General features: G+C 37.3%; 1 protein-coding gene across 3 annotated transcripts in view; it reads left to right on the forward strand.

The window, feature by feature from the left end:
• LOC121295487 (cGMP-specific 3',5'-cyclic phosphodiesterase-like) overlaps positions 1-21799 on the forward strand; it is an 84551-nt gene that overhangs the window by 43209 nt on the left and 19543 nt on the right. For all 3 annotated transcript variants that reach the window (XM_041220173.1, XM_041220152.1, XM_041220162.1), the window contains exons 2-9: positions 10808-11396; positions 12885-12974; positions 13493-13564; positions 16231-16320; positions 17030-17167; positions 18762-18829; positions 20369-20477; positions 20590-20674. In XM_041220173.1, coding sequence (XP_041076107.1) covers positions 10808-11396; positions 12885-12974; positions 13493-13564; positions 16231-16320; positions 17030-17167; positions 18762-18829; positions 20369-20477; positions 20590-20674 — 1241 coding nt within the window. The remainder of the gene's footprint in view (positions 1-10807; positions 11397-12884; positions 12975-13492; positions 13565-16230; positions 16321-17029; positions 17168-18761; positions 18830-20368; positions 20478-20589; positions 20675-21799) is intronic.

Genomic DNA, 21799 nt, shown 5'->3' on the forward strand with positions numbered 1-21799 from the left:
ATTTTTGAGATACTGTAATTCTATTCCAACCTAGCATGGTACAAAAGTCTATATAAAAAAAAAAAAAAGTCTAAGGGTTTTCAGGTGGTCACTTATTGAAACCAGTGTGACGTTAGAGACCCTCCTAGTCAATCCACTAATAAACACTGGATCCTCTGAAAAGAGACTTCAGTCGCTTTTGCATTGAACCCGCGAATGCGAGTGATGCAGCCTTACAAAGCTGGTGTCATCTTCTCTTTCAGGGAACTGTGGTTGCATCCATAACTGTTCCCTTTCAATTCGAAGATGACCACCAAAACAATACTTTTGGGGAAAGAATACCAAAGCCGTAGCGAGTGAGAATGAGCGGACAGCACATGAGGGACGTCTCACTACCACCATCTAATGTTGGTGGTGCGAGCCTGCAACCTCAAGGACCCTTGTGCCTAGTGGAGGCATAGAGGGATCTACCACATTAAGTTGGTAGAATCTGGTGAATGTATGCGGAGTAGCCCAGCTAGCTGCACTACAAATATCAGTCAACGAGGCATCTTGAAAGAGGGCCCATGACGTAGCCACACCTCTTGTAGAGTGCGTGGCCACCCTCCCAGGTAGGGGTAGGCCGGCATTAGCATACGCAGTCGAAACCATATCCACAATCCAGTGGGACAGTCGCAGCTTAGAGACGGCTTGACCTCGGATCCTTTCACCATAACAGATGATCAGCTAATCAGACTGACGCAGCGCACTCGTTCTATCCACATAACCTCTCAATGGTGTTGTTCCTACAAACGGGTGGGTCTGCAGCCGCAAGCCTTCAGGGCACTTGGAGGCTATCTGGGGCGGTTTTGTTGGAACTGTCTCCCTGAGCACTGATGTGCAGGGGCCCCATGTCCGTTGTTTCTCTGTGGCGCCGTGGGAATTGGAACAGTCCAAGTTACCCTAGTAACTGCCGGACGCCATCACCTCCTGGGAAGGGAGCATTGCAGCCACCTGTCAAGATGCCTCTCACTCTCTGTGATAGCGTTGTAGTCTCCTCTACAGCTGGTCCAAAAGTATGGCCAGGGGAGATATGCGCATCCAGTAAGGCGGACTTGGCTGTATCCGGGACTCACGCCTGAGACAGCCACAGCTGTCTGCGTGCACGCCACCACCAAGCCTACCAGGTTTCTGTCTAGGGCTTTCCCTTGGAAGCCAGCGATCTGTAATAAAGTGCCTGAGGTTGCGCGTAGCTCTGTAGCTAGCAGCTCGAGAAGGGTTACAGATTGCAGATTCTTTAGGTGGGCTTCCGGGGAGGGGGAGGCTCGCACTAGGGCTTATGGTGGAGTCCATCGATGGAGACTATGCTAACTCTACCACCTCTGCACCTTCCGTGGATGCAAGTGTGGCTAAGCTCTGGACACACTGGGCGCTGAGGCCGGGTGGTGCCAGGAGGATTTGACCTCCTTCAGAAAGTCCGGGAACACTGGAAAAGGCAGGGGGGTTGACGCCTGCGCTGGTCTGACTACAGACCTGCACTGTTCGGACAGCGCCTTCCAGGGAACGGCTTTCTCTATAAATGCCCGAATCAAGCTGTAAAAGGCGGGGGGGTTGACACCTGCTCTGGTCTGAATACAGACCTGCACTGTTCGGACAGTGCCTTCCAGGGAACCTGGAGGAAGTCAGAGGCTTTCTCTATAAGTGCCTGAATCAAGCTTGAGGGTCCTGGAACCTCAGGCTCTGAGGCAAGCTCTGAGCTTTGGACCAATTCTTGGGTCACGTCTTGTTCTTGTGACTCTTCCCATAGGAAGGACTCATCATCCCAAGAAGCCGCGATAGAAATCACGTCCTATTCTTCCTTGCTCATCACCACATCCTGCTGTGAAACGCCTGGAGCGACCTCCGAAGAAGCTATTTATTACCTTGGGGGGCGGGACTCAGGACGTCACTCCACGGATGGGCCTATCGGCAGCTTTGATATAAAATGCTCAGTAAATACCTGACAAGCAGGCATATCCCAAAAATATTGTTTTGGTGGTCATCTTCGAATTGAAAGGGAAGCATAGCTTCCTATCAATTTTCTGTCCAATTCTAAATCTCTCACGTCACTTATTTATTCTGTTTCCTGCTTAGTCCACTATAGGGCACCCCTAGTGAATAACAAACGCAGTGGTTTCAGCTGTAATCCACAATACATTAACGGATAACATTAATACATTAACGGATTGAAACCACATCGCCTGAAAGGGTTGTGATGTACAAGAGATGTTGCATTCTTAGCTTATTTTAATAAATTAAGTATGACAAGTCCAGTAGTTACCAAATAACGTTTCCACTGTTGATGTTATACACTGTAAATAATCACAAAGACTAATTTGAGATAAAAGTTTAGCTGAATTTTCAGAAGACCACCCTTTATTAAAGCTAAGCTCAATTATTCTAGCAGTGTGAAAGTAACAGCATCCTATGGTAGCTATGACGAATGAATATAATAGTGTTCCTGTAACTGGTTTTTAAGGATCTCCCCGCTCAACAGGATTAGTTTTTTTCTATGTTTTTTTGGTCTTTTTCTTTGTACATCATGAGTTGGTTCTCAAGACAAAGATCAGTAATACAAGCAAGATAATTAATATATTACCTTAAGTCAATGATAATTAGTAATAAAATATTTAAGAATGTAACATTATATTAATATTAATTTATTATGAGCTTAAAGTAATGCGTCCAAAATACAGGAATCATAATCCTCAAACTACCTTTCTAAGCAACTTTCTTATAATTACAATCTTCAGTGGCAATTGTTTCTCTTTTCGACATATTTGCAAACTTGGAGGGCAGATGGCTTTTATTCATGCATTTTTATCAGCTTGTTGCATTGTTGCCAACCTTAAAGACCTACGTTGTTTTAGAATTGAAAAGATGCATGACGTTTGTAGTATAATATCTCTTTTTCTTCAATTTAATAAAGCTAAATATTTTACCTTCAGTATTTATTTCCTTGAAGGAAAGAAAACACCAGCATGAATAAATTAAACAAACATTACAAATACGTTGATTTTCTAATTTAGTGATTTACATTGTGAATACTGTATGCTTGCGAAGTCTAAAAGGAAAACATTGATTGGCTGTGCTAAAAGTCACTTAGGACTCACATTTTAGGGCCCCCCTACTTTTTGTCCCATAATTTGAGCACTGGTTAACATGCATTTAAATTAACTGAAAACCATGGTGGAGGTAGTTAGCAAGACTTACATTTCATTGATACCCCATGATGCTAAAGAAACTTTGTTTAAATTAGTCTTCAATTAGTAGAGGAAATTACATTTTAGACTTGAATGCATTTTCGTGACATTTTAAATTATTATTTTAAATTATTTTAAATTGATACCCAATTGTTAAAAAAAAAAAAGTTTGTGAAGACAAAACACTTATGTCCTTGAAGTCACAATGCTTGTTTCCACCATTAGCAATACATGTAGCAGTGTTCAATGTTCTCTAATGCAAGCTCTGATTAAAATAAATGGAGCAGAAATTATAAGAATTAGAAAAGTCCCCAGCTGGAAAACAAAAATAAAAAGTTGCTTTTAACAGGAATGTGAATGAAACATTTGATGGATTGCTGTGGGGAGTGCCTGTGTAACTAGTTGTTTACCTCTGCTTCAAGCTGTGCAGCACCAGAAACAGCTATCTCATCTTGACAGCCAGGTGGTTTTCGTATCCCGGTGCTTTTGCACTGGAAAGTGTTCAGAGCCAAATATAGTAAAAATGTTGACATATAGAAGGGTGGTCTTGAAAGACTAAATCAAGCCAGAGGTTCTTGAAATGACAGAAACACAATTTAGTTAGTGTTCCTGTAGCTTTGTATATGAGTTTTAACAAGTAAAAAAGGGTCTTATTATATAGTTGTGTTCATTTTTCTTTTAAAATGCAGTCATCTGTAGGTTATACTTATCTGAACATTAGCATTAATAGCTAATAGGTATATATGTGTATAACATACAGTATATAAGCCTGTATTTTTGGATCTTTCAGGAAGTAGTATTAACATAGATATCTTGTTTTTTCTTTGTTGGGCAGCCAAAAATGCTTACCACACAGCAATTTATTTTCTTATTCATACTTTATTTGCATTTCTAATATTTCGGTTTGGTCTCAGGTGGCTTCTGTAACAGGTTGAACTCTGTTAGCACAGTTCTGGGCAACATTATGAGCTCTTTCAGGTTGGACAGAGATGTTAACTTTTATTTATTGTCTATGGGACCGTTTCCCAAAAGCAACTTTAACCTAACCAACGTCGTCAAACCATCCTAAGTGCAACGTTTACAAGCTGCAGTGTTTCCCGAACATCATCGTCACTGCAGTCGCTCTTCAACGACTACTTGAGTTCACAAGTGATCAGGTGTGATCTTGGCATGTTCGTGGAGGTTGTAATGCACATGTTCGTGGAGGTTGTAATGCAAGGGCTGCTATTCTGAGGATAGTTGCTTTGAATAGACAGCAACACCAGACACCCTCATAGTCGGCTCATTGCAATGCAGTTCATGTAAATGAAATTCTGCCATTTTTTGTGAGCCTCTTTGCCTCACGGAGGACCAGTGTTTAACGCTTTAATTGCAGTTCCTGTTTTGTTTAATTCGTTACGCTATTTTTTAGTTTACAGAGTAATATGTCCTTGTTTATTTCTACCTCATTTGGTATTGTTTCTTTTTTTCACTTCTTTTGCCTGCGTTTTCAAGCAGTGGTGTATTCCTCACTTGATTTACAAGAAGAATATGATTTATATTTAGGCTACTCCATAAATTACTTTCAAAAGTGTTTCCAACAAAGCCCCGAAGAAGCTATTCAAAGCCTAACGATGCACATGAACATCACGAACAAGCTGTACTTTCACGTGGGGTTTTGGGAATGATCGTGAACTGCAAGTCTCGTCTGTTATCGGGAAACGAGCCCCAGATCCTGTAACATCTTCTCACAGCCATACAGTTGGGATAAGGCTTGGAGACTTGGAGACTGTAGTTTTTGAGTAGACTATACAAAAACTAGACATACAGTGAAAGTGATTCAGAGGATTATAGATAAGGAAATGTATTTCTGTCTCAGTAGAAGATAGTTCTTCAAATTGTCCCAAGAATTTGACACATTTTGACCTATGTAAAACTAACCAAATTGGCACTGCCTACACCCTCCAACTCTTGGAATTTGTGTTTCTAAAATCTAGAAAAGTATAGCATGATGATATAATGATAACACAAAATGTATTAAAAAAAAAAAAGTTTCATTCCAAAAGTTGTTGTAAACATAGCCAATGTTAAGTAAGTAAAAAACGTAATCACTCAAACATTGAGGATTTATTACGACTTCTTTTTTTATCATTTACACAGGAAAGTACCCACTGAAGCTGAGCCTCATTTACAAAGCGGTCCTAACACAAAAAACAAACAAGTCAGACAGAAACACATATTTGGGGGTACTGAGTGGCTCACCTGGTAGAAGCGCAGCTGCGTGGTGTGCAGGGTGACTCATACAGTGCAGGTTCACATCCTGGCTGTATGAAGTAGGCTGGTCTTTGCTGGAGACTCCAAAGTTAGTGTCGCATTGGCACTCCTGTGGGTTAGGGAGGCAAAACCGTCAGGTGTACAGTGAACCCTGCTGGCCAGGCGCGCAGTGAGTTCAAAGGCAGACACTTGCAGAGCTGGCCTTTTTCCTCTAGAGTTCGGTAGCTTGCTGACATGCACTCTCAAGTTCAGGAGTGAAAATGGAAGCTGGCTTGGTCATGGGATTAGAGGATGCCCACTGAACCTTCGGGTCTCCTGAGCCATGTGGGAAATTGCTGTGGTGAGGGGAAAAGCGCTTTTGCACATACCAAATTGGGAGAAAATTACTGGGGAAATAATAATTGGAAACACTAAATGAAAAAATAAAAAGATGTATTAAAAAGTCTTTTCATCCAAAACCAGCAGTATTTATTTATTTATTTATTTGTTTGTTCTATGTACTGTTGGTGTGCATATAATGTGCTTTAAAAAAATTTAAAAAAATCTTAAGACTATTGGCCAGCGTTTTTAGCCAAATCGATTGTTGCTTCACTTCATTTATATAAAAATTCCAACGTAATCGATGCCTGTGAATGTAGTGCATATACATTTAAACAGTTACATGGAGTGTTCTATAATGTACTGTACAGTATCTAGTATAACTAATGTTTTGTATGACTAAAATAAAAATGATACATTTAATTTAACTATTAACTGTCTCTATCATACTCCACGTGGCGAACTTGATAACTGCACTGATTTTGGACTATAACCTTTTTCTTAAAGTATGCTTCTTCCAGGATTATGAGGAGCCTCTGTATGTGCCTACACTGAAATATAATATCATTTTCAGGACTTAATGGGCTGTTTCTGAGACCACATGACAATGCCTAGCAACCAGAAATATTAGCATATGTTTTCTAGTCATGCAGAGGTTTCTGTATTTGTTCCACTCTTTAAAAATGAAATTGCTCCTGAATTGAGGTGTTGTGGCTTGCCGTCTTGGTTACTCAGGGGGTTAGATTTCTTTGAAATCAGCACTAGTTAACTAGCTCTCACATGAGTTCTTATAATGATTGCTTCAGCATGAAAGAGTGATATGTTGATGTGTTTCACACCTGTGCCTTGTGGTTTACATTGGAGGTGCTGAATAGCTTTGTTTGTTTAGTTCTCACTCCCATCCCCCTTTTGCCTTAGTCTGCTAATCACTTAAAATATAGCTTAGATGTACCTTAAGTAAACTCTACTCACAAATAGGTTATACATACAAAAATGTATTTAAAATGTTCTGATCACTGTAGTTTGTGTCATCATAATAAACAACATAGAACCACAATATAGGGAGCCCAGAGGGACTCATCTAGTACGACCGTGTCATGGGCAGGGTGAGTCATACAATCAGGGGAGAGCCGGTTGCATGCTAAGTTGTTGATCGTGGCTGGTGAGTGTTGCATTGGCTCAGATACAAACACGGAAAGGTAAAATCACAAAGGGCCGCTTCACCTCACTGTGCTGTAGTGATCTCTATGGGACATCATTATGCCCTCCAGGGACCAGTAGCTCTCTGAAATCCACTTTTGAGATTGTGGGTGTAAAGAGACGTTTGGCTTGGCGATAGAATTAGAAAATTCTAAATTGGGATGTCAAATGGGGGTAAAATAATTGGGCATACAAAATGACATAAAAAGTTTTCTCAATTCTGATTTGAAGGTTGTGCTGTAGTTTCTGTTCCACCCAAAAAAACAAGCTGGTCAGATTACTAAGTCATTTAAATGTCAATGTAATGCTGCAGGCCTGTTCTGAATATGTATGTTTATAAAGACAGAAATGTATTATTCCTAGACTAAAGGAACTATATACTGTAAACAAGCCTACATTAAAAAGATGCTGTAGATGACCCTGTAATATGGTCAAACCTGTCTGAAAGGTAGAGGAGAAGCTTGTCCCTTTAAAATGCCTCTGCGTGTAGCACTGTTGTCCAGATGTTAAAGGACGTGCTACAGTATGTTTTTTTAAGTAAAGTACCACTTTTCAGAAATAATAGTGACACATTCAGAAGTTAAAGTCTTTAACTCAAAATACAACATACAATATTAATATTTGAATGCGTTATTTGTTCAGGGTTGCATTTTTGTATGTAAAGGTTTGTGCCAAATGTTCTTTACAATGTTGCAATTTCCTAACAAAAGGTCTGTGTTAGAAGCATTGCTCATTAACATGGTTCAAGGCCTGAATCACTTATGTGTGGTAAGTTAGAGTGTGTAGTGGGAGCAAGCCCCCAAACCCCTACCTAAAATGACCTAATGCTGTTCACAGCCTGAGTCTTCTAAACTATTCTACAGAATTATTGAAATTTGTATAAACTGGATGCGCTAAACTGCAGTTTACAAGTCATTCCACTAGCGGTTTAGAATTGGAATATGAATAAACTGGGTTCACTAAACTGCGGAGTGCCAAGGGAATTTATTATTCCTTATTATTAGGCTGATGTAAAGTTCTTTTTAATCAACATTATTGCTTTGACTCGCAACAAAATTAAAGCCATTTGAACATGTTAAAATAACAGCTATGGTGGTATGAACTGAGCCGTATGGTGGCGCTGTAGTCTGCAATGACAGTGAAAGAGTTTGAAGAGCACAGAGGCTATAGATATCAGCAGGACTTTTAATGCACGCACACAACGAGGGATGAAATTCATTTTATTTTGCGGCTATGGCCTTGCTATTAATATTATTCTTTGTAATGTTTAACCAGTTCTTATTACTCTTAGAAGCAATAATCTGTGTACTGTATGAACATTATAAATAGCAGTGTATACATTTGTCTTGTAGTTTCTGATTTCTAAGTCATGAGCCCGAAGTGGTTTGCATTGGTTGCATTTGACTGAGCCAGCAGAAATAGTACAATTGCTCACCTAAATTGAATGAATTTGAACAGATCCAAGAGCAGGCAAAGTAGTGTACTATCCGCTACTGTATAATAAAGATACTTTGTATACAAGCTGAATTTTAATTAAACAATGCAGAGCTTTCAATGAAAGTTTTTGGCTCGTGGATAGGTCACTTCTCCCACTATAGCACGTTGTCTGTGCTGCAGTACAGATTATCACTTTGTGATACTTTGTAGGCTTGGAATGTTATGCATTGTGACACTTTAAATAATATTTTAAAATAAACAATTACATTATTTCAGGCGCATGACTCTAAATACAGGCCTGTGAACTACTATAGTTACCAGGGCTTTCCAAAACCTTTTCTCATTGAGGGTCCGTGGACTCTTAACTTAAAAAAAAAAAAAAACCGACAGCCCCAGAGGAAATTTTGGGTGTCCCAATGAAGTTCAGAGTGGTACTCAAATCTTTTTTTTTCTTCATGTATTACAGTGTTGACAGTTCTTTAACAACAAAAAAACAAAAACTAAAAGCCACAAACAGAGTGCTTTTTCTGTCTGAAAGAACAAAGAACAAGAAAGCTTAGTATAGCCATATAATCCACAAAGGCAAATACTATAAAGATGAAAGAACAACCAACCATTCCACCCTACCAGGAATCCCCCACTGCTTGTACAGCAAATCAGACCAAATGCTCCAGAACCTGGAGGCTTTTAAATTCATAAATCGTAACACATTCTTTGGTCTCACTTAAAAGACTGCTTATATTTTTCTACTGTTCCCCGAACTAACTAACTTGCTTATTCAAAGCATGCTCTGCTCTCTGTGCTGTAACACTAAACTCTATGAAATTGGGAAATGGAGTCTGTATTGCAATGAGCCGACTATGAGGGTGTCTGTGGTGTTTTTTTTTTTTTTTTGTTTTTTTTTTACATATTTTTACAAACTGCTAGTAGTAGGGAGATTTTAATTTTCTCTATCAATCTAGCTGTGGTAATCTGGGGAAAAAAAAAAAAAAACTAAAGATACCCAACATTAGAACTACCATTAATTGTAAGCTTGTATTTACATCTTAACAGGATAACTGATGAAGAATGTCATTATAAAATACAGGCCACAAGTAACATAATTATTTGCAGAGTTGTGATATTGTATGTGTGGGTGTGGCATTCTCACTGTCTGTGTGTTGTGTACCTTAAAATAAGCTATGGTAACAATTGTGGTGTCTCAGGATAAAATAATATGAACATATATATATATATATATATATATATATATATATATATATCTATATATTATATAAGAGAGAGAGAGAGAGAGAGAGAGAGAGAGAGAGAGAGAGAGAGAGAGAGAGAGAGAGAGAGAGAGAGAGAGAGAATTTCTCTACTGATAATTGATAGTTGCCCGGGTAGAAGATTATTAATAATAATAAGTAATAATATAATTATAATATATACATAATAATAATAATAATAATAATAATAATAATAATAATAATAATAATAATAATGCCTGTATTCAGAGCCGGTGTCGGGGGAGGGGGGTGCAAGGGATGCAAACGCACCTGAGCCCACCCTTGAGTCCACTTGAATAAATAAGCATATAAATATATAGGTGCCGTCAAATATACTGGGATTAGAAAAATAAACCGTACCTAGGTAGTATTGGCAAACTGTCAATCAAAACACAGATTTGCAAATCATAGTTAACAGATTGTCTATCTGTAGGCAAGATGCAATATGTCATTGTTAATGTCATGTGATTGCTCTGCTGGCTGATGTGATACAAGCCAACGGATGGTAAAAAAAATCAGTAGTTAAAAAAATGACATGCTTTTGTGATATTTATTTGTTTAGTGTGTTTATAGAATTGTTTTTGCTTATTAGTTGTATTGCATGCATTTGTATTATGAGCATACTAACTTTTGTACTTGGTAACATTAATTTAAAAATCCAATTGATGCTTATGATTATTATTTTTTGTGTTTAATTTGAAACTATTAATATGTTTCACAATTTACTGAATACAATTGATTAATCTTGTTACATAATTGATTTATCAAAATGTTTGGATATACTGTTACTTGATTGATTTCTGTCTTGTTCACAGTCATCTTAAAATAACGTTAGAATATGTTTTGTTGGGAAATAAAAAAAAAAACGGGTCATTTTGACTGATTTAAATTTTGCAGCTAATGTACTGTATATTTATTTTCAATAGTTTTTCTTTAGGTTGTGCTGCATGTTTTTTTGTTTTTCTTTTTTTTTGTGTGTGTGGGGGGAGGGGGGGGGGGGGGGGTGGGGGGGGTCCCCGTCAGGTACTTCACAGTCTTGCAGTAACGCTTAGCTCTGGCACGACCTACAATTCTAATTTTGTATTACAGCTTCACAGGGTGTGTGTGTATTGCTTGTTCTTTATTTTGCAGGGATATGGTAAATGCATGGTTTGCTGAGAGAGTTCATTCCATCCCAGCCCACAAAGAAGGAACCAAACTGCCAGCAGAACCCAAGCCCATCCACCAAACAGCCCGGCCAGAGAATACCACACCAGGGACCCCCACCAGAAAAATCTCAGCTTCAGAGTTTGACAGGCCACTGAGGCCTATTGTTGTCAAGGACTCTGAGGGTGCCTTGACTTTCGTTTGTGATTCAGAAAAGGTACAGATGCCTTTGAAACCACAAAAACTTGAGGCAGGAGAAGGACAGGTGAGCAATCAGTGCACGAGGCTCCTGGAACTGGTGAAGGACATTTCCACCCACTTGGATGTTACAGCACTCTGCCACAAAATCTTCCTTCACATAAATGAACTCATAGATGCTGACCGCTACTCGCTCTTCTTGGTCTGTGAAGACAGCTCCAATGAGAAATTCCTCATCAGCAGGCTGTTTGATGTGGCAGAGGGCTCAACGCTAGAAGAAGCGTCAAACAACTGCATACGGCTGGAGTGGAACAAGGGCATTGTGGGCCATGTGGCAGCTACTGGACGGCCATTAAATATAAGAAATGCCTATGAGGTACACCCAACACTATATTTATGGGGTGGTAGTAAAGAACACTTTGCAATTGCACTGTGAAAAAATCACTGTAGAACAATTAAACTTGGAGGAACCAATTAATGGCCAATAGAGTTCTAGACCCATCACCACAAGCACCCGGTAGTGCATTTTCATAGCATAAACAATAGGCGATAAGATGATAGATGGCATCAAACAAATTTTTCTTCCACACAGAGCATCAGTGGTCCATTGAACATGTTATGGTTTCATAATCTTCACTATTAATCTTGAATTTGGTCCTCAGCAACACCATGTTTGTTTGTACTCCTGCACCGTAACCTATTTGAGGGCTTGTTTAACTTTTGTTCAGAACTTGCACATGTATGCACTTTAAACGAACATTGCTAACTCTTCCACATTTGGCCATTTCTCAATGAAAGGGTATTTAAGGATATCATTTTTTACTAACAAGTTACACATAACTCAAATGTGTACGATTACAGCTCTTAGCCAGTTAAACTGGATCTTAGGTTCTGACATGAAATCCGAGTAGCTAGTTTTGAAGGAACCAGTTTTCTGTCTTTATTAAATATGGTTACCTTATTCCAGTTCTGTTTTGCTAATCCATGAACTGGAAATATAACTTTAGTGTCGCTATAGCAACTTCAGTAGGGCAGTAAAAAAAAAAAGCCACACAAACACACATTGTAGTAGTTTTTATAGCAGAGGTGTTTTTATGAGCATCTCTCATTATGCTGATATGATTGCAGTGCCATTTATAAAAGACTTATCAGATCTGCTGTCAATTAACAGTAGACTGTAAGCTGTTTTTGATGGAAATTAACATGCTGGTGCTTACCTTCTCTGGATTCTGCAGAGGTCACTTTCTTTGAACCTATTAAGGATTGCAGGATTTGTGTAGCTTTTTTGTGTCTGTTAGAGATGGGACTCATGCTTTCAAACTCATTTAACCCATGACCTTTCATTGCTGTCACATAGTACCGGTTTTCAAAGATGGCTCGGGGGCCAAATTTTAAATGAAGTCTAGGGATCGGGAATTAAAAAGCCAAGATCTTTATTTTTGTTTTCTTTTGATGTGTTTTAGCCATAGAAGATTAATTGAATTTATTTCAAGCTAGAGTTTAAAGCAGATAAACTGAAGACTTGGAGACACAGAACAGTTGAAAAAGCACTAAAGCACTACACTACAGCTATGATTGAAAACTGAAACTTAATCTTGAGAAAATAGAAACCAATATTTGCATGGCACCCACAAGAAAAAGCACTAGTTAATTAAGGCAATTTGTATATGCCTATAAGCACAACAGATGAATGTTTTTTTGTTCAGCTGCTAACTTTTTTAAGCTGAAATTTGAAACTAAATTGTTAAATGTTCCTAAAAATAGAACAATGATAAATGGTGTGTCTTTTGATACACATCTGTATACATAGCAAATAGAGTTTTAAATGTTTTTGTATGTATTTGTAATGCCATTCATCTTCCAGGATCCTAGATTCAATGCCGGAGTCGACCAAATTACAGGTTACAAGACCCAAAGTATTCTGTGCATGCCGATAAAGAACCACAAGGAAGAGGTAATTCAATTAATTTCCTAATAATGGACCCTGTTCACAGAAATCATTACAGAAGCCAACATCAGGCAAGAACAGTTTTATGAATATCAAACTACATTCATTTTATCAGAAAAACATCTTTAAATAGCTAATGATGTGTTTTTATAAAAAAAATATAATATGTTGAAATATTATTATAATACATATGTATTATGTTTTTCATTTAAATAACAACTTATAGTGGAATCCCTAAACTGAAGTGTTATTTTAGATGCAGCTAAAAACTGTGTAGGGTTAGTATGGAAACATTGGCTTGCTCTTTATTTCAGTATAATACTGTATTAAAATCCAGTGCATTTGCTCAATGGAATTCTGGTTTGGTATGCAATGTTTTAAATAAGAAAAAGATGACCTGCCACTGTATGTAATGAGTTTACACAACCATAGCTTATGCTCAAAGTAGTTAAGCTCTTTTGTATAAATTATTATCTTGACTTCAGCCTACGCTTTTAGATTTTCTTTTTTCTTATTTTCATCAGGTCGTGGGTGTTGCTCAGGCAATAAACAAGAAATGTGGAAATAATGGCACATTTACAGAACAAGATGAAAAGGTGAAACATAGTTCTTTTTCCACTGGTTTCAAGTTGAAATGAATAAGGAATCCTTGTTTGCTAGAGAAAAAACAATCCACAGTGAGAACTCCTGTGCAGATAGCTTCCAGCATAATTATAAAGTAAAAAAAAAAAAAACACTTTTTAAAATGTAAACTGGTAATTTATCTTTGTAGTAAATATATATATATATATATATATATATATATATATATATATATATATATATATATATACAGTGCCATGAAAAAATATTTGCCGCATCTGATTTTCTGCATTTTTGCATATTTCTGACACTGAATGTTATCAGATCTTCAACCAAAATCTAATATTAGATAAAGGGACCCTGAGTGAACAAATAACACAAAATTTTGGTACTTATTTCATTTATTTATTAAAGAAAGTTATGCAACATCCAATGCCCCCATGTGAAAAAGTAATTGCCCCCTTAGACTCAATAACTGGTTATGCCACCTTTAGCAGCAATAACTGCAACCAAACGCTTCCTGTAGTTATTGATCAGTCTCTCACAGCGTCCTTGTGGAATTTTGGCCCACTCCTTCATGCAGAACTGCTTCAACTCAATGACATTTGTGGGTGTTCGAGTATAAACTGCTTGTTTTAGGTCCTGCCACAACATCTCAATGGGGTTTATAGGCAAAACCATAGCAATGTATAGAATAGCCAGAACCACTCAGCTTTACTTTGAGATCCTTTTGCCCAAACTGCACGTGATAACATCTCATATAAAAATAAGATGACTATACACAACATATTCATCACATCTATCCTTTCCTACCTCTTCCAATAACAAATGACCATTGTCATCATGCTCTGTCCTTTTGAAGGTATTGTCTCCACATATTTCTGAAGCATCTCCTAGCAATCATATGGAGCTTTACTGATATAAGTAAAAGTCTTGTGGTTTCAAAAGTCAGAACCCCCCATTTTGTACCACTGGTGCTTCTTTCATTTATTTGGTGTACAAGGTAATCAAATATGCAATCTTTAGGTGTGAAAGTTATTGCCCCCCTAGTTAACTAAATCCCATTAAAGGGATAATTAGGGTCAGCTGTTTGAATACTTTGGTTAACAAGCAGGCCTGATTTGGGCCAGCCCTGCCTAATATAAATCTGACTAACTTTGGCCCTTACCATCAGAGTGAAGTTGTCAGCACACAGGTTCTAGAGGCACATCGTGCCACGATCAAAAGAAATTCCTGAAGACCTCTGGAAAAAAAAGTTGTTGATGCCTATCCGTCTGAAAAGGGTTACAAAGCTATTTCTAAGGCTCTGGGGCTCCACCAAACCACAGTCAGAGCCATATTGTCCAAATGCAGAAAGTTTGGGATAGCCCAATGATATATCGGTTCAGCACACAAAATAAAAACAAATGGTCTGGTGGGGAAAACTGCATAAATCCAAAACAGATACGATCTTTGAACATGATATATTGGCCTATTTACTGGAAAAGCAGAAATGTTCTACGAACACCAGATTGTCAGAACTGAGCTATGTACAGTATAAACAGAATCTAATTTTGGAAAATAGTGCTGAAAAACAGCGGGTCTATTGTGAAAGTCCAGTATTATGAACATAGACCAGATTGCTTGAACGTTAGCTTTTAAATCATAATGAAATATTAGATATTAGCAATGCTAGATAAAATGGATGGTATTGTATCTTGAAAAGAAGTATCAGTAAACCTGCACCAGACAATGTGCAGGGATTTAGATGAAGGCTGTTTTAGTAATGTCTCCCCATCCTGAAACTTAAAATAATTCCATTCTAGTGATTTTTTTTTTTTTTTCCTGTTAAAAGTTGACATATTTTTGATAAAGTACATCAGTCAAAACACTATATTGGTAACAGCCAAGGTAAATGCATCTGCTAGATGGGATATTCTGTGACTTATAACTACATTTTAAATTCCTCACTGGATAGAAATCAGACTTTGTATATTTAGAGAACAACACTAAAATATATTATTAGAAGCTAATGCTTCTGGTACCTGAAAGCTCTAATGAGAAAATTAAAAATAGCATGTTTTTTTGTTTATTTGTTTTTTTTTAACTGCTGCTTTTTACCAAAGTGGAAGGTACTTTGTGAAACTGGTCTCGTTTGAATGTATGACTGGAAACCCTGGTTTTCTAATCAGCATATTTTTTACCTAGGAAGATTGAATGATCTTCATTTGATAACCTTATACTAATGGCAAAATACTGTAATATGGGTAGATCACAGCATTACCACTAATATCAACACAGTGGATTTGGGACATATATTGCACAGGAGTTCTGATGCACTTGTGCTTCCTATATAAATGTTTACATGGAACATTTTCATGATCATTTTTGCATTTTCCCCATTATTTCCCCATGTTTATGTTGTTTATTTAATATAGTTTACCACGGTTACCCATACTGTACCACGCTGTCACTGTGGTGTATTACACTGTGTAATAGATTACTGTGTGTATGTGTTAGTTCATACAATTGGTAAAACTTAAGAATATTAACACTGTAGTACTATTCTATCAACTTAGTGAATATTAACACTGTAGTACTATTCTATCAACTTAGTGAATATTAACACCTACAAGTTATAACAAAATGTCAAAACACCATTCTGTCAAATCTAATCACTCTTTGTTATCTACTTTTCCAGGACTTTTCAGCCTATCTGGCGTTTTGTGGAATTGTTCTTCACAATGCCCAGCTGTATGAGACTTCACGGCTTGAAAACAGACGCAATCAGGTATTATCTGTGGGGTAAAAGGGAAGCTGCATCCTTTTAATGTAGGCTGTACAGTATGCCATTTGGAAATGACATCTATTCCAGATCCATGTAGAGTGTGCATCTCTGTTTGACACATAAGTAAAACCCATCACCTTTGATGAGCTTGCTATTAGGATAAAAACAGTTGAGATTAAAGCTAATGGTAGGTGTTGTCACATAAACTTGAAATGATGCATCAAAAACTTGACAAACCTGAAAATTCACTATAAACGAAGCAAAACAACGTTTTGCACTGCACAGCATTTCAATTAGATGCGACCATGAAGACCCTTATATAAAATTTCACTACAGTAAAGTATGGTAAAAGCCAATGTGTAGTAACACCATGGTAGCGAAAAGTAATTTAAGAATGAAAAAAGCATCGTAAACTTCCAAATACATGTAACTGCAAATTCATGGTAAACTCCATTAGGGAAAAAAGTAAGTATAAGAGGGGTTCATGAAGCAAAGGACCAGACTCAAGGAATGTTAAGTGAAAAAGACGGTTACTATGGAAACAGGAAGGGAGATATAACGTAGAAAGAACTAAAAGACTATTTGGTAGAAAAATTTATGTCCTGCTACTAATGTTAACTAATGTTATATATGAAGTATTAATAATGTGTTTGAACTGTTTGTCTGTCAGTGCTGTTACATTCTTTCCTTTTCCCTGTCGTCCCTGCACTAGGTGTTGCTTGACTTAGCCAGCCTCATTTTTGAAGAGCAGCAGTGCCTTGAAGTGATACTGAAAAAGATTGCAGCTACAATACTGTCCTTCATGCAAGCTCAGAGGTGTACCATTTTCATAGCAGACGGAGACATTTCAGTAAGTCTTACATTCTAAAAGCTGAAGGTTAGACACCTTTATCAAGCTGTATCCACACCACACACGGCTTGGAAGCGATCCAAAAGACTGGAAATAAATACATGACCCCGCCCGTGCATTCCTATTGGCCATATCAGAGGTCTTGTTTTAGTAAAAGGTTACCACCCAGACCCCTGGCATCTCCATTATAAAACAAAGGTTGGACTTGTAAAAGTATAATATTATTTATTATTATTATTATTATTATTATTATTATTATTATTATTATTATTATTATTATGTGCCCGTCACCACTTATCTTGTATTACTTATGCTGTTCTGCAAATCTATTTTTCTACTTTATTATAAATGCTATTGAAGACTGTGACGCATCAGATCATGGTTGAGTGTTTAAGCCATCTCTGACTCAATATACTTATGAATAATTATATTATCTATGCATTCAGACAGACACTACTTATCTTGTATTACTACTGATGCTGTTCTGCAAATCTATTTTTCTACTTTATTATAAATGCTATTGAAGACTGTGACGCATCAGATCATGGTTGAGTGTTTAAGCCATCTCTGACTCAATATACTTATGAATAATTATATTATCTATGCATTCAGACAGACATTCTATCAGTAATCTAAAAGCACTGTATCTCAGAATATGACATGAAGCATTGTTTGACGAGTGTCAAGGGTGTTAGCCTTGCTAATACTGATGTAGTGACTCAAAATGATTCGCTCACATCGCTCGCTGCTGGTGTGACAACAATAGAAACACATCGCTCGCTGCTGGTGTGAATACTCCCATCCGACTAGTGACGACACAAATGATTCCGACTCTCAAAATGATTCGCTCACATCGCTCGCTGCTGGTGTGAATACTCCCATCCGACTGTAGTGACTTCAAAATGATTCGCTCACATCGCTCGCTGCTGGTGTGAATACTCCCATCCGACTGTAGTGACTTCAAAATGATTCGCTCACATCGCTCGCTGCTGGTGTGAATACTCCCATCCGACTGTAGTGACTTCAAAATGATTCGCTCACATCGCTCGCTGCTGGTGTGAATACTCCCATCCGACTGTAGTGACTTCAAAATGATTCGCTCACATCGCTCGCTGCTGGTGTGAATACTCCCATCCGACTGTAGTGACTTCAAAATGATTCGCTCACATCGCTCGCTGCTGGTGTGAATACTCCCATCCGACTGTAGTGACTTCAAAATGATTCGCTCACATCGCTCGCTGCTGGTGTGAATACTCCCATCCGACTGTAGTGACTTCAAAATTATTCGCTCACATCGCTCAGGTTGCTTGCGTCCAGTGTGGCTATGGCTTTATCTTTACATGTTCTCGAAAATATAATCTTTGCAATAGCAGTAATATTTCTTCTAATTCAGTTCTGCGAAAGTATCAATAGTTCTATTACATGTCTGTCTAATGGTAAACTGACACAAGGTAGCACAAAATGTGCAGGTTGAATACACTGGGTAACAAAGAGTAACAACATAGAGGTGGTGTTCAACTTCTTTTTTAATAACATACTTTCCCCTCTAACTGTTCTTATTGAAATTAAATGACCAGACTAAATTGCATTTCAGAACTCATTTTCCAGTGTCTTTCACATGGAATACGAGGAGCTTGGTGAATCTGCAAAAGTTCCAAAAAGGTAAAATAAAAAAAATAAAACCTTAATTATTTTGCAATCATTGCACACATTTACCTCATTAAAGACTTCCTTTTCAGTTGCTATTGATCACACCACCCCCCAAGTAGGATAACGAAAGTGCAGGATAAAACCTGTAGATGAAATGCATTGTTGTGGTCTGGGTACCAGAAGGATATGAAGATGGGTAAGGGAAGCCTGAAACAGATAAATAAACTCTTTGTTCTAGAAAGTCCCTGAAAGTCCAGATAACGAGTGTTCTTACAGGACCCAGCACTAAGGTAGTGAGGTCACTGTTTTCACACCCACTTACTGAAACCTGTTGCAGAGTCACCTAGGTTAACTTGTTTACAGTAAAAGGTCACTTGTTTTAAACACGATAGAATATAAAACAGGGTGTAAAAATTATTTCATTAGTAAAATGTTTATTGGGAATACAACCAATAGCTTGTGTAGTAGTAACATATTAGTTAGATTTCTATTTAAAAGGAGTTCTAAACTACAATTCCATAAAAATTTAAAAAAGGTGTCACCTTTCCTACTAATCAAAACACACAGTTTAGGCTGTACATTTACATTTAAAAGATTCAAGTTTAAGCATTTATAAACTATTATACAGGGATAGCACAACTAAACCACCTTGCTCATTTAGTGTCTGAAATAAGTCTACATAGTTTTGCTAAAAAGGGAACTCAATGTATCATCGCTAAAAAATGTCTAAAAATCAGGAGTCCATATATGAGAAAGAACAGATTGTGTTGAACAGGAGTAGACTGGTGAACTTAGTATTGTTTTGCTGCCAGAAAAATAAATGATTCTTTATTTTAATTATATAAAAATGAGATTTGGGATGCTCGCCCAGTATCTTTCTGTTTTGCAGGCCATAAAACATATCTTTCCAGGGCTTGTACTGTATATATTTTCTGCTCAGATTTGAAGCCTTTTTTGGCTGTTGCTTCAGTTGAGTCAGCCATAATGCATTGCTTACAGAGACTATAACACCTTTCTTGTATCTTAATGACTACCTCCAGTGTATTTGTTTTGCAAATCAGATGTTAATATGTAGTATTCTTTTGTTTTTTAATAGTTCAACTTTCAATATAATTTCCAATTATCTAATGAGAAATGTATCATGTTTTATGTAGTTTATTGTCAAAATCTCTTTTTTTTTTCTCTGTGGGTTAATGTAATGTGCAGCTGAAACATGGAAGTACACTGTTAATATATGAAATAGTTTCTCCCCAGTCTATCCGGGTAGCTCTTATACTCTGCGCAGTGGGACTGAAATGTCAATGTACCCTAAATCCGAGCCTAAAAAACACCCAGACAAAAATAAATGAATAAATGATCAGACCCTGCCTACTTTTATTCTTTTGTAGTTAGATATATTTAAATGTTTTGTTTTGGTCAATCTCTGTGATATGTTTTCTGTTTTTTTTATTTTTTATTCAAACTTTGTGGTTTCCCTCACATCCCTATGTAAATAGATAATGGTGAATAATTACAAAATGAAATTCAGCTGTTTTTATGTTACTATACTAGGGACTGTGATGTAAGCAAAATGAACTACATGTACGCACAATATGTGAAAAATTCCATGGGTCCCCTTAATATTGGAGACATCACTAAAGACGAGAGGTTTCCCGGGACGGTAAGTAAACACTGAAGAATCAATTGCCTTGTATTGTTGTTGTTGTTTTTAAAGACACTAAGACTCTTAACAGATTCCTGTAGTTTTAACCCTCTTGTTATTTACTTGATAGAACGAAAATGAAGAAAATTCGAACAAGCAAGTAAAAAGTTTGCTCTGCACCCCAATAAAAAATGGGAAGAAGGATAAAGTTATAGGTATTTCATCCTTTTATTCCAATATTTTGGTGTTGAACTGCATGCGAATCTTCTTTTATGTCCTTGTTACACTTTGCCTTTCTTTGTGACTCTTTGTTTGTGATCTGTTTCTCACTGGCAAGGCACCATTGCGTGGGGTTTGTGGTGAGGCATGCGGGTGTAGTTTGAATCTTTGGGCTGCCGATCTTGGCTGGGGATCCACAGGGACAACTGCATTGCGCTCCCATGGGGTTAGGGAGGAAATTCAGTTTGGTATAGTTCACCTCTTCCCTTATTAGTTAGCTGACTGATAAATCCAAAGAGAGACTTCTGAGTCTGGGTTTCAGTTTCCTGGTAACAGCTGTTGCTTCAATGAAAAAAGCAATTGATTTAACAGCAGGGATGGAGGTAAACTGCTCATTGTCAGTCCTCCTTGGGCCTGATTCTCGAAAGGTGAGCAAGCACTTATTCTCAAGAAAATCTCTCATGAAGGAGTGTCAGGAGAGTGCTGGAGTTTCAGGAAGGCATCGCAATTAAAAATCTGTATGCAGATTTTTGTGATGAGAGAGAGCACTAAGAGGAGACTGTATACTCCAAGATGGCTACAGAGATGATTCTGAAATAATAGAAAAGTGCAAACTTTGTAGAGAATGTATTCTTGAGCTGCATGAATTCTCCTTCGTGGTAATATTCACAGACATTGGAGCATTTTGCATGAAAAAAAAACAGTATAATGTGAATTTTAATTTCAGCTTCCCATCCACACATGTGAATATTTTTTTATCTGATGCCCACAAACATATTGTTGTTTTATGACTGTATCCTTTTTATATTACATATTTTAAGGTTGTTTTATATTTTTACTACTGAATATTTATGGAATTGACTAAAAGCTCAAAGCCAAGAATGCTTGATATTTATACAAGTATCACTTGTGTGTGTCTGAGGGATACATTAAGTGCATTATTAGAAATTAGATAGAAAATGGTTTTGTTTCTGTCAGAACACGATTTATTTGAATTGCTTTACCTTTCTTCCAGTTAAATATATAAATTGACAAATAGGAAATCTACAAAGGACAACATTTGTTCTTTATTAAGAACATATTCATAGACACTTCCGTCATTATTACCTACTGCAATAAGT

This window comes from Polyodon spathula, chromosome 2 (assembly GCF_017654505.1).
Source record: "Polyodon spathula isolate WHYD16114869_AA chromosome 2, ASM1765450v1, whole genome shotgun sequence".
NCBI classification, from domain to species: Eukaryota; Metazoa; Chordata; class Actinopteri; order Acipenseriformes; family Polyodontidae; genus Polyodon; species Polyodon spathula.